Here is a 19,751-nt window from a genome sequence, read left to right as displayed (position 1 = left end):
GTACAGTAAATAAATGAAAGAGGCCCATAACTTCATATCCTTAGTATTCTGAGGAGTGGCTGGGGTAGGAGAAAAACTCACAGGCACAGAAATTCTTTGGAAGACCTATTCTGCTTCATGATACATTATTTTCAGAGAACATAAACCCTTCATACTCTTTCCCCCAAGCATTAACTACAAGAGAGTTGCCCTATCTGCTCTGGGACCTGAAGCATCTCCTGACATCCCCACACACTTTGGGAAACATGCCTACCTCACTTTGAGATGGACTGAAAACAATCAATATACCTCAAATTAATAACAGGAAAAGATCTCTACTTTCGTTTCTTGTGATTCCTTTTAGTGATATTGCAAGTTGGTACGTGCTCTTGGATTTGCAAAAGGCCCAAGTTCACAGATTCTAAGCAGGGCACTGGGTCTTCAAACATGCTTGGCAACTAGGAAATCCCAGGCCAGCTCATGTGCCATGAGCTGGGGTGTTCACTGTCTTCCCACAAAGGGTCCAGCGTCACATTGCATGGTGGGGTTAAGAAGATGGGCTCGCCAGGCAGCAGATTAAAAATAACAGAGATAGCAAAAAGCATGGTTTTCAAGGCTGGGGTGGGGAGTTTTAAAAGAACAAGACAGGGGTGCCTGGGTGGCTCAGTTGGTTGAATATCCGACTTTGGCTCAGGTAATGATCTCATGGTTTGTGGGTTCAAGCCTCTGTGTGGACAGCTCAGAGCCTGGAGTCTGCTTTGGATTCTGTGTCTCCCCCTCTCTCTGCCCCTGCACCCCCCAAAATAAATAAACATTAAAAAATTTTTAATAAAAAAGAATCAAACAGACATCACTTCCTTCTCTAGCAAAGTGCTGAAGAAGGTTGAGAGACCTTTCCTCATGATCAGTCTATTTAGACTTACCCTGGCCATATTTTACATATTTTAAAAAGTGACACTCAATTCAGTCATTCAAAAGCTTTTAAAAAGCACGTCTGGAATAATCCGAGTATATGAGTCAACTTTTCCAGTTGCAACTTTTATGAAATCTAAACATTATTTCCAATGAAAATCAAACATCCTAATTGAGATGAGCTGTAAGTCTAACATGCACTCCAGATTCCAAAGTTTTACTCCAAAAATATGTAAAATAGGTCAGTAATTTTTAAAACTTAAAAATCACCTATTGAAATAATAATTATTTGGACATACCAGGTAAATAAAATGTATTATTGGGTCAAAAACTATACTGCTAAAATTAATTTTACCCATTTCTTGTTGCTTTAAAAAGTATGGCTATTAAAAAATACAAAATTAATATATGGCTTGCATTACATTTCTACTGGACGGCACTTTATGTAGACAATGGCTTTTAAAGAAGAAATCTCTAAAACAAACCGCGAAGCTTTTCACTCCCAAACGTCATAGTGACCATTCCAAAAGGGGTTAGCCTTCTATCAGAGTTCCATGAAATCCTTGCATAAATCCAGTACAGAGTGTGTTTCAATTGCTTGGGGATATTTTCTAAGTGCAAATAGCCATCCCTCCCAGGTATAGTCAAATGTTCTGCACTTAAGTCTGTCATTCTATTCTAAATAATAGCCATGTTATTCTAAATAAAGCAGCTTCCAGGGACCAGATTCTTGGTAAGAGGCTGCAGATCTAGGCCTCTTCGGTTGGAGTTCCCACCCCCTTAGCCCCAGAGTTCTGGAGTAGCTTGTAGGTCAGCAGCAAGGGCAGCAAAGACCCGTGCTTCACAGGGCATGTGAGCGAGGCAACATGGCTGAGCAGTGAAGGGGCTGGGCTCTAGAATCAGACTTAGTGCATTACAATCTAAACTGCCTGGTACCAGCTGACCTCGGGCCAGGGACCTAGCCCCACTGCTTAAGCTTCCTCACCGAAAATGGGGGACAAAAACAGTACCTAATGCATGGGTTTTTGCAAATTAAATGAGGTAACCCATGTAAAGTGCCTAGAAATAGTGTTGGGCTTATCACCAGAGCCCAACATATACAGTTATTACGGGCTGTGCAAGGAAGGTAGTGGTTTACAGCAGTCCGGAGTAACCTTTCCTTGTTTTGTTCCCTGAACTTGCTTGCTCCCCTCCTGTAATTAACCTGCATTGACTCCCAAAAGTAGACAGCTGTGGCTCTCACAACAAACCAACTGTCAGTCTGTATTGGCCACTTTCTGGGTAGGTGGCTTTATTAATATCCAGCATTAGCAAATATCCAAATTAGCAAATATCCAGCATTAGCAAAGCCTAATCTTCCAAATTAAGGATGGAAAGACAGGATAAAATTCCATTACTTTAAACGGACAGATTCCTATTAGAAATATCTTGTTAATGCTAGAATAGCCTGACACATCTTGTTGGTACTATGACCATGCTGACCCAGCAATTCAGGTTCTTATCTTTGTCAACGCCCAAAGGCCTCTTGCAGATAGATGGCTGAAGTCGGACACTCATGAGACTGGGTCGACATGGGACACTGAAACAATTCCACCAAGTGCTTACTAGTGCATACAAATACTTTGAAGACTGTAGTCAGAAACGTTAGAGTGAATCAAACCAGTCTTAAAGCAAGGGTCTGGGCTTTTTAGACAATAGTAATTAAAACAAAACTTCTCTACTTATTACATCATTCTTCTCTGCTCTTGCCACACCAAATGCAAAGTATAATTAGCAAGATGAGTAATTCGCTGGTGACCAGATGGTATGGACCAAGGACACCACCTAAGGAGGAGGTGCAAATGGAAACAGCAGGTATCTAACCAGCGTGTCTAGGCAATGTCAACGCCATTGGGTGATATCATCGCGTGAATCGGCCATCCGCACACATAGTTTAAAGACAGAAGTAAATGGCAATAGACTTCCCACTGCTGCTTGAGCAAGCGGAGCAGGATGCCCCCCGCCCCTGCACGTGACCCCCTGGCCCCGCCCACAAGGCTGCTACCAGGGCGCAGGTAGGTACCTGTAACAAACACTGTCGGTGCAGGGGTTGTGAACCCTGACGATGACAAAAACGTGCTGGAAGTGGGATCGGATGTTTTTTGGACTGAATGGCTGTGCTCCGGGCTCTTGGAAAACAATTGTGACAATATCATTTCCAATGTGCCGCTTCCGTAGGAGCTGAAAGAAAAAACAAGCAAACGACATAAATGACAACACTCTGCTTTTTTCCTCCCCAATTCCCTTACATAACTGTATTTAAAACATTCACCATTAATCAGGGCATGTTAAGGTAGGTAATCTACAGTTACTGTCAATAATTTAGCCCATCTTACTCCCTCCGAGGAAGGTTACGGAAATGAATATTCTGAAATTTGCATAAAACGTAGAGCCCATTCAGGAGCTAACCAATATCTGGCATCTTATGCCAAGTTCCAGCATCTCCAAATTCTCAGTTTCCATAACAACAGTTTTGTTCCATTTTCACAGAAGAAAGAAACTTGCCACAGGGAAGATTTTTTTAGAGATGAGAATGGCTGAAGTAATTACACTGCAATTTATGTTCTGGTTTAATTCACTTCATTTAAAGAAATGTGGCTAAGGTGTTTTCCAATATGCCTTTTGTGCCACGAGCTGGGAGTGCAGAAATTACTAATGTTCCAGAATATAAATGTAACAATTTCAAAGCAGGTCAAATTTCAAGTCTAAATAGTTTTCTAAATTGCCCAAGACCACCTTCTGTTTCACATTAAAAAGTGTTTTGGAAGGTGGCTTTCAAATTTAGGCACCCCAACTCATGCTAGGCCAGTGACTTTCCAAGTGGGGTTTATTACATATTTAAGTCAACAGTGTGAAAAAAAAGTTGAACAAAATTTGCATTTCTCGTATTTATTATATAGAGGCTCTTACAAGGAGGAAAATAATGAGATATAACATTATATCAACTATCTGTTAGGCATAAGCTTACATTCATAAACTGTTTTTTTAAATTCGCCAGTGACTTTAACTTACACAAATTACATACAAGTAAAATCAATGATCTAGTATTAGCTGTTAGCTGAGAGAAACAATAGCCTTTTAGATTACGGTTGAGAATTGGGAGTTAGAATGTTCCAGAAATGTACTTTTAACCTTAGGAATTTCAAAGCATCCCAAATTATCCTCTAATGAGGCCATTTACTTTCATTTCTAAACATGATATATTATTGGATGTTACAGAAATAAAGATGGTCTGTGCTGATGGTTATACAGAATATACCCATTATTAAACATTATTAATCTACTCAGAATCTCGGGCATACAATTTGTCTATGTATTATGTCATTGCTGCATACATGATGTCATTGCTTTTGGATGCAATGTCATTGTTTATTCCAAATATTGCTTGATATGTAACACTAATATCTTAATAAAGGACCCAAATAGAAATAAACCCATCTATCCATCTCACATTATATATAATGAAAGACAGTATTTATAAACGAATTCCTGCCACAAGATTTTAAAAGATATTTTGTTTTTTTAAAAAGCATAAAGTGATCTACAAAGAAGAAATAAATTCTCTAGCTAGCGAATTAAAATTTCTTAAAATGCAGCAGTACCAATCACTCTTTTATCCTGAAATAGGACCTAATAACACTTTCACCTTGACTGGACCCCCAAATTAAATAATTTAGACAGCTGTCCATTTTAATGCCAACTCATGCTGCTCAACAAACTTCAACTCATTTAATTGAATCTTAACTAAATTTTTCACCCTTCCATACATCTTCCCTTTCTCTGCTGTGTACTCAGGTAGGATAAGCCTTTAAATACTACTTGTGAATGTCCTGAAGTTTTTTGACCACTTACTGGTTAAAGTAAGAAACATGTTATTTTTCTTAGCATGATGCTTTCCTATCAGAGTAATGTAGAACTTGGAATTTGCATAAAACGAACTGTCAACAAGTTCTAGATCATGGAATTTATCTTCAATAGGTTTATTTTAAGATTTGTAGCTGATTCATTGCTTTGCTGCCTGTTTTTGATTACTTTCGTAATCATAGCCAAGCAAAATCTCATTACCTGGATTTGCGATTTAATCACACCTGCAGTGACAAAGTGTTAGATCAGATCAGTGTTTGGTTAAATTTTGTGAAAGACGGTGTGATTCATTCTGCAGCTGGCCTATGTTCTGTTAGCACAAAAGCTGACAATAACAAAATCTATATCCATTTTAAGGTCAGAGGGAATACTGGACCGCTTGTGTTTATAACAGCTTTTGAAAGCGGACGCTGTTAGCTCTCTGACTCTTTTAAATGTCAGTTTGGCATCATTTATTTTGCAATATTTTTAAAAAACAACTACCAGATACCTTCCAAAACAATACTGCCAGTTTCCATGCTGCTCTGTAACAATGTGTCACTTCTTAGTGTCTTCATTTACTACCTCATCGACCACATTTTAGTAATAGGCGTTGTGCTTTTAGACTTTTTTAAAAGACACCGTGTATGATGTATGCAAATGCAAGGGTTTTTTTTATGTTCTTTGCTGTCCTCCTGACAAACACTAAGAAAAAAACCTTTTTCTGAGATCCCACGGACATTTATTCTGATTTTTCTCCAAGTCAGTGTACCAAACCTCCTTTGAAATCTGAAATGACACATCAGTACTTTCCTGCTTTGTCCCCTGGCCTCTTGAGATGGAACTTCACCCACTCATACATGTTCTCTGCAACACTGCAGGGTCACCTAATCACCATGATTTTAACTTGTTCTCTTCGGATTCCATGAAAACCTCAATCCCCGTGGGTGAAAAGCAAATGATTAATTCACAAAGCCATCCAGCTGGCTGTTAACCTAGAATCTGGGTCTCTTCATTTGTTTTCAGCTCATTTGCTATTCGTTATTTCCGCAAAGTACAAAAGCTTCCTGCTGTGGTGACAGGTGCAACATTCAATTCTGGTTTCAGATTTTACAAACTTGCCACTTAGGCTTCTGGGGGAAACGAAAAAGGGTAGGAAACACAGACAACACTGGGATCTCTTACCTGTTGCTTGTTATTAGGTGTGTATGGCAGCATGGTGGAAACATGGAACATGATCTCATAGTCTTTGTATGTTGTATACAGAGAATGGGTTCCAGTGGAGTCAGCTACAGTAAAAAAAAATAGATATAATGATGAGATGACTGTAAGAATGGGAAAAATAGTTCGTTTAAGGAAAACATCTCCAAAAAAAGAAAACAAAGGAAATCGTTTAGGATGAAAAGATGCTAGATAAGAACTAACATCAGTGTTCTTACCCATTTTTTGTATCTGATTCTCTTTGGCGGTCCAGGGAAGCCTGGGTCCCTTCTCAGAACAGTATTTGTAAATGCATGAAACAAACTACATCTGATTTCAATAGAAATCAATTATACTGAGAAATAGTTATCAAAAATAATTTTAAACTATAATAGCATTAGATTTCTATAATAAGTTTTAGCAATTGATCGAATAGAACTACTATAACTCTGAAGTAGTGATGTGCATAAGCAGTAGTTTGAGGGATCTCCAAAAAAAAAATACAATATGGAAATATCTATGCTTTCAACTTGCAATACAATCACAGGTAGAACTTACGCAACTGTGGTTTGTTGCCCACATTCATAATTGAAGGAAGTCCTAAATTTTAATTAGGGGTCAGTGAAAATAAATGTAAAATGATTTTCCGTCCAAGTTCACACACCCCTGAACTCTGTCCACAGATGTCAGGTTAAGAACGCCTTTTCCAATATTTCTGATTCAAGCAAGAGAGTTGTTTTATTCTTAACAAACAGATGAAAACTTAATAGGTCTGTAACCTGAATAACAAAGGTATTATAAGCAATGTCCAACAAGTTTTTATAGACTGTGTTCTGCTTTCATCTTCCTTAAGTAAGAGCAACCTCTACTCCCTTAATCATCAACAAATCAATTGCCCAGAAATAACCAGAAACCAGAGAAGAGAATAATTAGCTGTCCAACCGAAAGGGAGCGTCCCTGGTCTTAAAGGACCTGGACTTGCAGGCTGCTAAATGACGTTAGTGCGTTTGTTTGTTCATTCTGGGTAAATTCGAGCCTCATCAACCATACCGTTGAAGACCAGAACATTTTACTGCACTTCAGGGAAGCCGCCAAGACAAAGCCTCTGGTATACACCAAGAGGCAGTAGTTCTCAAAATTTAGCATGCACGCTGGCATCTGGGGAGCTGGTTTAAAAGGCAGATTTGCATGTACCACCCCCAGAAATACTGCACAGTGGGTGCAGGGCTGGGCAAAGGAATCTATTTTAATAAACTCCCCCAGGGTGACTGTGATGCAGGAGCTCTGCTGCCCTTAGGCACTGCTCCACAAACAGGCCACAATGGTGGCTTGCGGACAGGCTTGTAAAAATGTTCTAGAGCCTGGAGCTTCAACCTCGAGCTTCTTGAAGGAACTTAATCTTTGAAGCTGACATAAAACACAAAGGGTTAAAAAAACAAGCTAAAACTGAAATAAAGCACAGACTATTTTTCAAAAAATTGCTAAAATATGTGCCAACAGAGAACTTCCCAAGAAAAAAGTATCTTCTAAATGCTAATGGCCACCAACACAAAAAACTATAAATTACTGCTATAAATAATTGGACTAAGACACGCCTTAAGTACGAAGAACATATCTACTTTTAAGGGCTCTACTTATAAATAACTTCTGAACCGATTAGTACATTTTAAACCTTAAAGCGAATGTGTCAGCTTTGACGTGTACTTACATGTGTTTCAAGTCAATTTTGGGCAAAATTAATGAACTAGAAAAGAGACTGTCATCCCGAACTCATGTGTTACATTTTGCTTTGTATGTCTGTCTAATTCTAAAAGAATTTCTGCCAGAGAGGAAAGCTGATGTGGAAGACAACACTGAAGGTAACCTTGCTTTTCTACTTCTGGCCCACTCTGGCTGTCCTTTCTGCGTGCCTCATTTATGTAATAGACGCTGCTTGACCAGCCTTTTTCTGGGGACCTTTGGAAACCCTCAAGTTTTGCTGATAATTTTAAACAGTTTGAACAGTTCCAAAAGCTTCAGAGATGAAACAAGAGTCAAAACAATGAAATTTTCCTTTCCGAGCCATAAGGAATTTCAAAATCCTGAAAATACTATATAAGTAACAGAACTGTTAAATGCTACCAGAAAGAATGGAAAACGAATGTTTGCTATATTTCCCAAAGAATAAAGCATCCAATGTTCCTATTATTATATTTTTAGTGACCCGGAAACCCTGAAACCATGAAAAACTTAAATCAGCTTGGCAATCAGGAAAAAATGAAAATGACAAAATTCCATTTTGCTCTGGGTAAAGAATATATATACTGAAAAATTTATAATGGGAAATATGCTTGAGAAGAGGGGTGGAAAGAAGATAATGCTCCTTCTTATCTGTATGGAGCTTTAAAAGTAAATTCGGGCATCTTACGGGTCATCTTGATAATCATGGGATTTGCCTCCAAATCATACTGCCAGTGGGCGGCATATACCCACTAATAAGGTCAACATTCTATGCTAAGTCATGGAAAGTAAAATTTCTAATATTCAGTGTAGATGATAAGAAGACACTGAATAATTAAGGAACGATAATATTTTTCTCTGCTGCTTTCAAAAAGTGTAGATATGGGATAATATCCTACATTAGGCATTTCTATTTGAAGACTGTGATGAGAGAGCACAAGGCAAGCTGAGGACAAAGCACAAGTTAAGCACACCCTCCTCCCCTGCCCCCCAGGTGGGATACATGTGACATTCCCCAGGCACTCCGGGCTGCCCAAGAACAAAGGAAAGGAAAGAAAACAAATGGTCAACTGCTAAGAGATCACAGTCATGTAGGACACAAGTCTCCATCAGTTTATAAACGTCTTAGTAAATTACTAGAAAGAGGCAATCTTATCAATAGCCTAATCTCCAGAAACCTATAGACTCAGTTTCCTGGAGCCCCAACATCACCTTCCCCTCCACAGTGATGTGGGGAACAAAGGCAAGAAGGAAATGGCAGGTAAAATTAAATTTCTTTATAACCTGCAGCCCATTGACAAATACTTGAGACAAATATAGAGTATAACATTTCTCTAGGAACCCCCTACAGTTGTAATGTCCGATGCCTTACTAGAGGGAAAACAACCTTAGCTTGACAAGAGCTAGGCCTCTCGTATATTATCAGTCTTTAGTATATGAAAGTCCTTCTGGAGGCCTCCTTTTTGCCTTTACCTCCCCCAGTTCCATAGTATATCACCAGTCATTCTTCACAACTCCAGTGCAGCTCTTTCTGCCCATGGGTCCTGTCCCTGCACTTTAATAAAATCACCTTTTTGCACCAAAAACATCCCAAGAATTCTTTCTTGGCCATCGGCTCCAGACCCTCATCACTCCAAAACCCCATGAATGGTATGAATAGGTTAATACGTTTGTAGAGCAGTTTCAGAGACAGTGTCATAATCATCTCTGACTTCTCTTTTGGGCTCAACTCCTTTACTTTTCTGTAGGCTGAAACTTGGTTGATAAAGTGTATGTATATGAATCTGGATAAGGAAAAGTAATTAGATTTTTTTTACAACCATTTTGCAGTCACTAACGGATGTATCCAGAGTTAAGAAAAGCTAGATGAAGGACAACAGGCCTATGCAACTTGATTTCAGGAGAGTTCCTAGTTTTAAATATTTATGAACACAAGAGAAAAGTAATCTTGTTACCTAAACTCACGCAGACTAAATAAAGTCAACAGAAGGAAGAAAGCTTAAGTTCCGTTTATTAAATGTCCTCACCACTAGAGAACACATCAAATGTAAGATGAAGTCGGATAGCCTGTAGATCTCATTTTTATCCTTTTCTTTAACTTGAAATATAATCATTGTCAGTTGGCTGCTGGGGACCAACCCTTTAAGACCCCTGATGTCCTGCCTATGCAACCTTGCCTCAGGGTCTGGGGAATGCAGAAGTCAATGCTCAGAAACAGAGTCAGGGCCAAGAACGGACATCTGGAACACTGGCATCATTCGAGATGAGACACACTTCTGCCCTTGTGGCACTATTTCACTCACTCACTAATGAAGTATTTGGGGAAATCAAGAATTCTACCTGCTCTGGCATCTATCATATTTACTAATATTCTTTCAATGTACATTTAGACACAGCCAGCAGATGAGTTACTCTGCTTTAATGAGGGTGGAATAAAGAAGAGTTTATAGCAGTACCCTTGGCCATGGCAGGTGCATTCATATGGTGTCAGTTTCAGGATATGTGAGGGTGCATGTGAACATACCTGGGACTCAAGGCATCTCAAAATCAGTAGCACGTTGAGAGATGACGAAGGACAAGATGGGTGTGGGTTTGGTACTTAGGAATCAGCCACCAGTATTTTCTACCAACTCCTCACTTTGCGAGACACCTGCAATTACCTGGCTTCCCAATTTGGAAGTAAGAAGATCTGAATTTGAATGCCAGTGGCATCTTTGCTAAATGACCACAAACAAATCACATCACTTCTCTGCCCAGTGATATTCTTGTTGCTGTATGGATTAAGTGAATTAACGTACATAGAGGTGCTAGCCCATAAAAGATGCTCAGGAAATGTGTTGATTAGAATTTGGAATTTTGTGCAGTTGAGGTAAAAAGTGTAGTCTCCTTAAACAAGGACTTTTATGTATTTTCATTTCTTTGCCAAGCACATCCCAGAAACACTCAGAGGAAAAACCTTACGTTAAAGTAGTTTGAAGTTGAAGGAGGTGAAGAAAGAGTCCTTTCCTTCATTCATCAGTGTCTCTGACTCCAAATGCCCTTTGCATATGCAGAGCATTTAAACAATGCTAGTTTTACCCTCTTCCCTATCGAAGTTTAAATATTCCAAATACAGGAGGATTTATTTCCTTGGTTTTTAAAACACTGCTAACAAAAGGGGGAAGCAACAAGCATTCACTAATACTACAGCAAATTAATGAAGGCAAGGCTTGGAAGGAATGCTTACAAAGGGCTCCTAAAGTCTCCTCTGTTCTGACTTGACAAACAAGCCTCATTCAGGAAATGATTTCCCAAATAATAATTCATATGCACAGTTATAAATGAAGGTGGTCTCTAGCTTTCAAATAACACACTGCTTGGTGGGAAGTTTATTTTTGCATTTGCTGTAGAATGAGAGGATGGTAATTATCTAGAGGTTATATCATTCAAATAAGGAAACAAAGTAAGGAGGGGGAACAAAAACCCACTCCTGAAAATTTCTTCTTTGTAGAACTGTTCCACCCCGCCCCATTTGTAGCTTATTTGCTAAAAGACCTTACTTCTGAAAACAGGAAAATGGACTTTGTATGAAACACTGGCAAAGAGAAGAACCATTTCTTCTGAGCCTTTCCCTCCTTTACCAAAGTACTAAAATCCAAATATAATTGTAATGCATGACAAGTAGAGCTGTTTCATGAGTTGGCTTGGGTAATTTTAGCCCAAGGGCTGGAGAGAAGGGGAAGAGTCACAGGCACAAGGCAGAGAGCCCTGGGCTTCACTGTATTTAATTCCACATTTATGCTTTCTCTGAACACCTCCTTAACCACAGCACTAGGATCTGTTCCACCTCACTAGTGCTTCCTTGCTGTCTAACATTGGGCACGTTAATCTAAAGAAGCCAATTCTGTAAAATGGGGAGAACCCGTACCTAGTAAACACTTTGAGGAGTAAATGAAATGACAAACACACAGAACATCTGGGACCTCGGCTTCCACCAGAGGTAACTTGGTACGGGACTTGTCCTCCCATCGTAAGTAACTAGAAAAACTGACGAAATATCTGAAACAACTTTTTTTTCAGACATTTTACAATAGGCAGCATTGGATAGTGATCCCAGAGAAAAAAGAATAAAAGAAGATGAGCCCTCTGATCCCACCAGGTTTTCTACCTGGAGGAACTTTTGGAACAGCGGCACAGTGCATGGCTTTGAAGAGGGAAAGCCAAAATATACTGGAGTTCAGGAAGCCTGAGGTAGTTGATATTCGCAGGGCAGCGTACCAAAGGGGAGGAAACTACACAGTGAAAGAGGTTCAGAAATCCACATAAGGGTCTCCTTGAGTCTTGGGCTCACGATGAAGCTGCACACACACAGAGGAAGATTCCACAAGCCAGGCAAAGAAAAACTATTAGGGTAGTGTACAGCATGGTGACCACGGTGAATAATACTGTATTGCATATCTGAAAGTTGCTAGGAGTAGATCTTAGATGTTCTCATCGCAAGAAAAAAGATTTTTTGTAACCTTGTATGGTGACACATGTTAATTAGACTTGTGGTGGTGGTCATTTCACAATACATGCACGTATCGGATCATTATGTTGTACACCTGAAACTAACATAATGCTATATGTCAATTATAACTCAGTAAGAGAAAGAGGGAAAAACTATTAGGCAAAGAAAAACCACCGAAGAATCGTAAGGCAAACAATTCTCACGGCTGACATAGGGTTAGAAGGCACTCAAGTTCTAACCAGCCACAGTAAAGAGACCTCATTGAATATGCAGGTCCTCAGACATAAGAAAAGTCATGCCTTAGTAGCAGAGCTACATTAGAGAGTAAACACTGCCCTGGGTATGCTTAAGAACAAGATCCATAAAGATCAAGCTGTTTTGTAAGTAACTGCTCACCAAAGCAAAACTCAACACTCTTTGAAGAAGACAACACAATCTAGACACTCAACCAGAAAACATTCAGAATATATACTCTCCAATCAAAAGTAACCAGACACATGCAACGCTAAAATGTAACTCAAAAGCAAGAGAAGATTTGTTAAATGGAGGCTTCAAATGACAAGAACGACAGAATTAGCATGCAGAGACTTTAACACAGCTATCATAAATACATCAAGGAGGGGCACCTGGGTGGCTCAGTTGGTTAAGTGTCCCAACTCTTGAGTTGGGCTCAGGTCATGATCTCGTGGTGGTAGGATTGAACCCTGCATCCGTGCTGGGGTGCAGAGCCGGGAGGCTGCTTGGGATCCTCTCTCCCTCTAGCCCTCCCCCGCTCACGCATTCTCTCTCTCTCTCTCTCTCTCTCTCTCGAAATAAACACTAAAAAAATAAAATAAAATAAACATATTCAAGGATTTAAAGGACAACATGAACCTAATGAAGATAAACTAGATAACTGAGAAGAGGACCAAATGCAATTCTGGCTTCTGAAGATGACAATATCTCAAATGAAAATTTCACTGGACTGGATTAACAGCAGATTAAGACACTGTAGAAGAAAAGCACAGTGAACTTGGAAGATATACTAATAGGAATTATCCAAATGGAAGCACAGGAAAAAAAAGGTTAAAAAAATTAAAACAGCTTCATTAACCTGAGGTACACTAACTAGTGAGTGATCTAATGTATGTGTAATTGGAAATTCAGAAGATGGCAACAGGAAAAAAATGAAGATTGGCAATTACTACTTTTATTTGATGGAAACTATGAACCCACAGATCCAATCACACCTACACTGTCATATGTACAAGAAGTGATCCTATAAGAACACTTGTCCTGGAAAACATTTTCTCTTACTTATTATTTATTTATTTATTTAGAAGATTTTTTTTTTTTTTAGTTTATTTATTTTGAGAGAGAGAGAGCTAGAGAGAGAGAGAGAGAGAAAGAGAGAGCACAAGCATGGGAGAGACAGAGAAATTGGGGGGGGGGACGGAGGAGGAGAGAAAAGAATGGGTCCCAAGCAGGCTCCACACTCAGTGCGGAGCCCGATACAGGGCTCGAACTCATGAACCATGAGGTCGTGACCTGAGCTGAAATCAAAAGTGAGACACCGGACTGAGCCATCCAGGTGCCCCAGCATTTTCTGTTTTTAATGATTATACTGAAAGAGAGAGTTTCCTGACACAAAGTAAGGTTAGACAAAATGTGGTGAGATTATCTTCTAGCACACAGAGCAAAATCTTATCTTTGGGGGTGCCATGGCCAATGAGAAGCTGTGGGACGTGCAGTGGCTGGTTTTGACACTACTGGCTTGAAGTAAGAGAGATAAACATGCAAACTGCCTCTTTTAGAGCTTTACAATAGAAATACTTTCCGACTTTTTGTTCCCTGGAAGAAATCTGACACTCTGAAAGGACAGAAAAAGAAACTGTCTGCTCATTCCTCTGCTCATCAGCTATGCCCTGAAAGGTTACTAGGGGTCTTAAAGGAGGCACCACAGTGAAAAGGAACCCTTCCCTGCTGAATATTACAGAACAAGTATGCTGCTAGAGGAGGTCAGCTAACCCACGCTTATCCCCCTCTAGCCTGTGCAGCTATTGGGATTTTGAGGCAAAATATGCGTACGGTGCTTATTTTGTTTATTTCAGTGTCTTACTTGATGCCACACTGCTTAAGTATGGTCTTGCTATACTTTTCTCATGTTGCCTTTCATCATCAAGAGGCAGCTGGGAATGTGTGAACACACAAATAATACACAGTCTTAATCAATTTCCAATCTGGCCATTCATGCATAGAAGCAGGGTGCTTAGTACACTCTTCCCAGAAGCTTTCATATAGCTCTTCGTGGTGGTGGTAATTTATAGGACACTGCAAACTAGGACAACATGAATGAAGCGTATAGGGCAAATGTCAGAAAATCTGGGAAAGAAGAGTTCAGGACATGTTAAGATTTAACGTTTTACGCAATTGCAAGTAGAGTATGGAACGCTAAAATAATATTTAAGAGTCTAGGCTATTTATGGGCTTTAATAGTCTCTCCTGCATGTCGTTTCCAAGTTGGCAACAGCAAAACCATGGCAACAGGAAATTCTTCCCTGCAGTGGAGTTTATGAATGCTTTTCTGTTTTCATGACTCAACTCCTTATTTAATTTCCTGTACAGAAAATCGGAGATTACTATAGACTGCCATACAGATGTGCTAATCCAAAGACCCTCTCAAAGAAAAACAGGTCATAGGTGTCCATGGATGGATTCTGAGATAAAATTTAAAATTGCCTCCTCGCAGACACACAGCAGACATCAACACACTGTAACCTAAACAGATGTTGGAGAACGTAACTATTTTATTAACGGCATGGGGAATAGGAGCGCATAACCTTGTGTGTTCATGAGCCATAGCTAAAAAGACTGTTCCAGTATCGTGCTCTTAATCAACATATTTCAGGAGCCAAACTAATACCAAAGCTAAGAGGCCTATTTCCTTAGGGATTCAATTAGAGTACGAACAATAAAAATAGAAAAGAGGCAAACAAAAAAACCTCAATCTTAATAGAAGACAAAAATGAATAAGAAAACCCTTATCATGAAGATTGACTGCATCCATAAGCATGGGGATTACAAGATAAATCAACGAAAGTAAAAAATTCCAGGGCTTATGACCAGATGGCTACAAGATTCTGGAACTTTTAGTCGCTCTAACATTCACCTAACTATAGTGACATTTACACAACCCTATCCAGGAGCAATCCCGCGTGAGTTGCACCCCTGCCCTATGGCTCCATCCACGCTTCTGAGAACACCGTTTCTTTTTAACGGTCCAATCCTAGCTACTTTGATTACAGTCGTCAAATGTTTTGGGGCCGCGTCCTCTTTCTCTGGCTTCCTCTCCCCCATCCCCGGCGGTGTTCTGCAGTAAATGGCAATATTGTTTTATGGGCAATTTAGCAGATGAACATCAACACAGCAGGACGGAAATAAGCCTAGCAGGAGAGTGTAAGTATTTCTTACTTTTGGTGTCAAGCTGTGCACGGTACTTCTCAAATCCTTTGAGCCGAACGCGTTCTCCCAACAGCTGAAGGAATTCCTCAAAGGCCGGGCCGGCTGACTCATTGTTGTATATCTCTTCTTCGGTGCTCTGTCCAGCTCTGCAGTACATGATGCCTACCTTCTGCTGATAGTTCAGCTGCGAAGAGAGGCAGTACGAGGCATATAAATACAGGCAGATCCACTGTGCCCCACTGAGATGCTCCTAACTCCTGGAGGGCACATGCCCAGCATGGCTAACAGGTCTCTTCTCTTCAAATCCTTCTGTTTTAATCCTTCCGTCCTCTAATCCAAAAAGTAACAGTGGAACCAGCATCTATAATTATAATCTTCACAAATTAACAGAAAAGGTCAGGAAAATGAATTGAAATTTTCGTATGTCAAGATAATACAACATGAGAACAGATGTTGATACTTCAGGAATTTTCTCTGAGTGGATTACAAAGTACAAAATGAGGCTATAAAAAAAAAATAACAACAACAGTTGGACAACAAAAGGTAATTCTTTTTCAATAATTTCCGCCTTTTAAAAAGGGAAGGCTGGGGCACCTGGGTGGCTCAGTCGGTTAAGCATCTTGGTTTCAGCTCAGGTCATGAGCTCATGGTTCGTGAGTTTGAGTCCCACATCAGGCTCCGTGCTGCTAGCACAGAACCTGCCTGGGATTCTCTCTCTCTCCCTCTCTCTCTGCCCCTCCCCAACTTGCTCTCTGTCTCTCTCAAAATATAATAAGTGAACTTTAAAAAAAATAAAAATTGAAAAAAATAGAAAAGGAAGTCCTTACAAATTTAAAAGCAGAATTCCACTACACAAAAAATACTTTAAAATTGTATCTTTTAAAATTCATATCGTTTTGGACTAAGCACATTAATGTTCTTGCTAATTTTTTTTTTCTGCTAAAACTGGGAAAGATTTCTCTCCCAATGCCATTTTTCCAATATACTAAATTATAAACCTCAGTTATATCTTTCTTAGAGCACTACCATCATCAACAATGTACTTTTCAAATATTTTTCTAAAAGATGAGTGCCTGAATAGAAACTTTAAAAGGGGCTTCATAATGGCAAATCAGCTAGTGGCAAACAATCCTTCCTCAGAGACAGTTAAAATGAAGCATTCAAGAGACTTAAATATGATGTGACATTAATCAAAATATTTACTCATCATTGAGAAGTCTAGTCATTCTGCAAACAAATTTTAAGGTGGTATTAGTCATTTAACAAGACTTTGTGTGTTGTTCTCAATACAAAAATTTAGACTTTGGGGGCGCCTGGATGGCTCAGTCAGTAAAGGAGCCGACTCTTGATTTCGGTTCAGGTCATGATCTCACAGTTCTGTTCGTGAGTTCGATCCCCACATTGGGCTCTGAGCTCACTGCGCAGAGCCTGCTTCAGATCTTCAGTCTCACTCTTTCCGTCCCTTCCCTGCTCGCACTCTCTTTCTCTCAGAAATAAATACACGTTAAAAAAATTTTTTTTTTTAAATACAGACTTTAAATTCTCTACTGAAATCGAGGCAATCCACACTGCTTTGGCCTATATCCAGAGCAGCGCCACGACTGCTGCCTCAGGCAATTTTTATCTCGTAAAAAAACGAAAGGGACGAAAGGGACGGGAAGAGGCAAAATTGTAACAGCTAACATTTATTGAATACCTGCTGTAAGCCAATCATTGTTTAGTACTCAAGATACATTCGCTTATCTTCATAACAGCCCATAAGGCAATTATTCCTGGGTGACAGATAAGTGAAGGCGGAGACTGGAAAAGGAAGTAACTAGCCCAGTAGGGAGAGACACAAGACCACAAATTGTCAGTCCTGTGATTCAGCTCTCTTAAATATTACCACGACTCAACCAGGCTCGATTTCTATCGCTGCAACATCCGCCACAGCCCCGTATTTGCAATTCTGAAGTTGAGAGGTAAAAACAAAATGTAAGCAAACACTTCTGGCAGTAAAACTTGATATGGACTGACATTAATACTTCTAGTTTATTTCTCATTGTGTGACTTCACATTTTTCCCCCCTGGGGAAATACTTATGTGATTGTGGGGTGTTGTCTCGGATCCCATTGGGAATATCACTACATGCTGTATACATCCTCTGGACATTTCTGAGCTCTGAAACGCATCGAGCTCTTACCGTTTTTACATAAGGGACTGTGAACCTGAACTACTCTTTCCAACTTTCTAAACCAGATGATTCAGAATAGTAACAGGAAAATGTCACAGGGGACAAACTCTTGTTTGCTTTCCTCCCTCCACTGCACACAACCTTGTTGACAAGGAAGCTCCATGGCCTTTACATGACCCAGAGACATGAGAGCTCCCTAGGAGTGCTCTAATCGCGCAGAATTGGCTCTACCTTTCTCCGCCTCCTCCAACAAGCAGAAGGTAAAGTTCCCAGTCTGAAATTAGCAAATAACTGGATACGGTGATACTGGAATATTTTCAAAATAGCACATGACATCACACCATTTCTATTTCATCATGGACAAAAGCACATCTAGGATTTAGTTCATTTCTGTATACCACATGTAGGAAAGTCGAAATAGTGCACACCACTGACATTTTGCCCTTCTCTTGGCTGGCCGGCTTCAAATGTCTGAATGTGGCTAATGCTGGCAGGAGGGCTCCCACAGGTAAAGACCTCAACTTGGCTTTAGAATCAATCTGAGTACCTACCCTAGTAAGACTTAACAAATAAAAAATAGCGGTAGCCTCCATGTCAGTTACAAAATAGTCCTTAATACAGCCAGACCCTTACTGTCTCCCTGCAGGGAGAGTTATCAAAGAGACAAAGCAATGCGGCGAAAGCAAGGGGTTTGGACTATTTGCTGTTTGGCTCTGTGCCTCCCAGATCAGCCTTTCTCATGCAACAATGTACAACAAAGTCACCCTGTTCAACAGAAAGCATCACAGGAGCACTGGATTTGTGGATGGCTTTTTAAAACTTCTCCGATAAAGGCCTAAGAGTTCACTATGCAACATTCAGAGGCCTTCATTTATGTAAGAAAGGAGTTCACTGCAGAGAAAAGTAAGGAAACTTCCCCCAAACCACTGGAGAAGCTGAATCCAAGGACAGTGAGACAATGTGCCGCCTTCTTTTGACTGATTTCTCATACTCTAGTGAACTCCACCGGCAGCCAGGAGAACCAAGTGATGTCTGCTGCTTGTGAAAAGAAGGAGCCTTTAAGAGGATTAGGAAATCTGTTAGAATGTCAAATGTCCTTCGTTTAGGAATTGTGCCGAATGTCACTGCTCTATCCTCCAATGTGACAATATTCTTGGTTTCCACTGCAATTAAGTCAAGGTAGGTGGCATTCTCTGAACGCAGGCTCCTGTAATCCTTAGTTAGCAACCATGTTCTCTGCCAGAATGAGAGGAGCTGTTGAGGAGGAGTTATGTAAATGTAACAAGCAACATTTCAAGGGAAAGAGCAAATGTAAATGGAGTCAGAGCCGCAGATTGGGGTTTTGAGTTAGGAGGTTACGTAAAACAGCACTCTTTTTTGTGAGACGGGCACAAACACACGCGTATGGGTTTACACATACGAATACGTACTACTTCCATGTGATGCTCAAAACGGAGTCATGATGACACCGCAAGCCATTCTGAGAACACACTGTGTTTACCCACAGTTCAGGATTTTTGCTTTGGGTAATCCCAGGATCATGCTATACAATTCCATGCTTGCCAGGGAGCATTATGGACGTGTCTGGACACTCCACAATGCTATAAAAAAGAATCACGGTCAATCCTACAGGACACAGGTTGTCTCTGAGATGAAGGCCTCGAGTCTGGATAAAGCAAAGTGTCCCGACCACCCGCCGAAAGTGACGCGGGCTCTCACAGCTCAGGACCAACTGTACGTAAAATTGTACTTCCTCTGATAAAGTGGATACTTCAACACAGAATCAAAGAAACAAAAACTGCAATCTGATTTCTGTAGCCCTGAGTTTCTGGAAAGATGGGATGATAAAGTCAGAGCCCTCCACCAGGAGAAACAGATTTGAAGAACCCGCTTCTCAGAGAACTGGTCTGAGGTTCGCCATTTTCACCTCTTCTTGCCTGCTGTCACAGCCTTGGG

General features: G+C 40.2%; 1 protein-coding gene across 28 annotated transcripts in view; it reads right to left on the bottom strand.

Annotated features, from left to right (window-relative positions):
• The window catches only part of SIPA1L1 (signal induced proliferation associated 1 like 1), a 363,206-nt gene that overhangs the window by 75,636 nt on the left and 267,819 nt on the right, over positions 1–19,751 (bottom strand). For all 28 annotated transcript variants that reach the window (XM_053224633.1, XM_053224634.1, XM_053224635.1 and 25 more), the window contains 3 exons: positions 15,632–15,806; positions 5,959–6,062; positions 2,954–3,111 (listed from right to left, as the gene is read on the bottom strand). In XM_053224633.1, the coding sequence (XP_053080608.1) occupies positions 2,954–3,111; positions 5,959–6,062; positions 15,632–15,806 (437 nt within the window). The remainder of the gene's footprint in view (positions 1–2,953; positions 3,112–5,958; positions 6,063–15,631; positions 15,807–19,751) is intronic.

The sequence above is a fragment of the Acinonyx jubatus genome, chromosome B3 (genome assembly GCF_027475565.1).
Source record: "Acinonyx jubatus isolate Ajub_Pintada_27869175 chromosome B3, VMU_Ajub_asm_v1.0, whole genome shotgun sequence".
NCBI lineage: Eukaryota > Metazoa > Chordata > Mammalia > Carnivora > Felidae > Acinonyx > Acinonyx jubatus.
The sequence above is the reverse complement of the archived record's forward strand: the minus strand, read 5'-3'. Positions and strand labels throughout refer to the sequence as shown.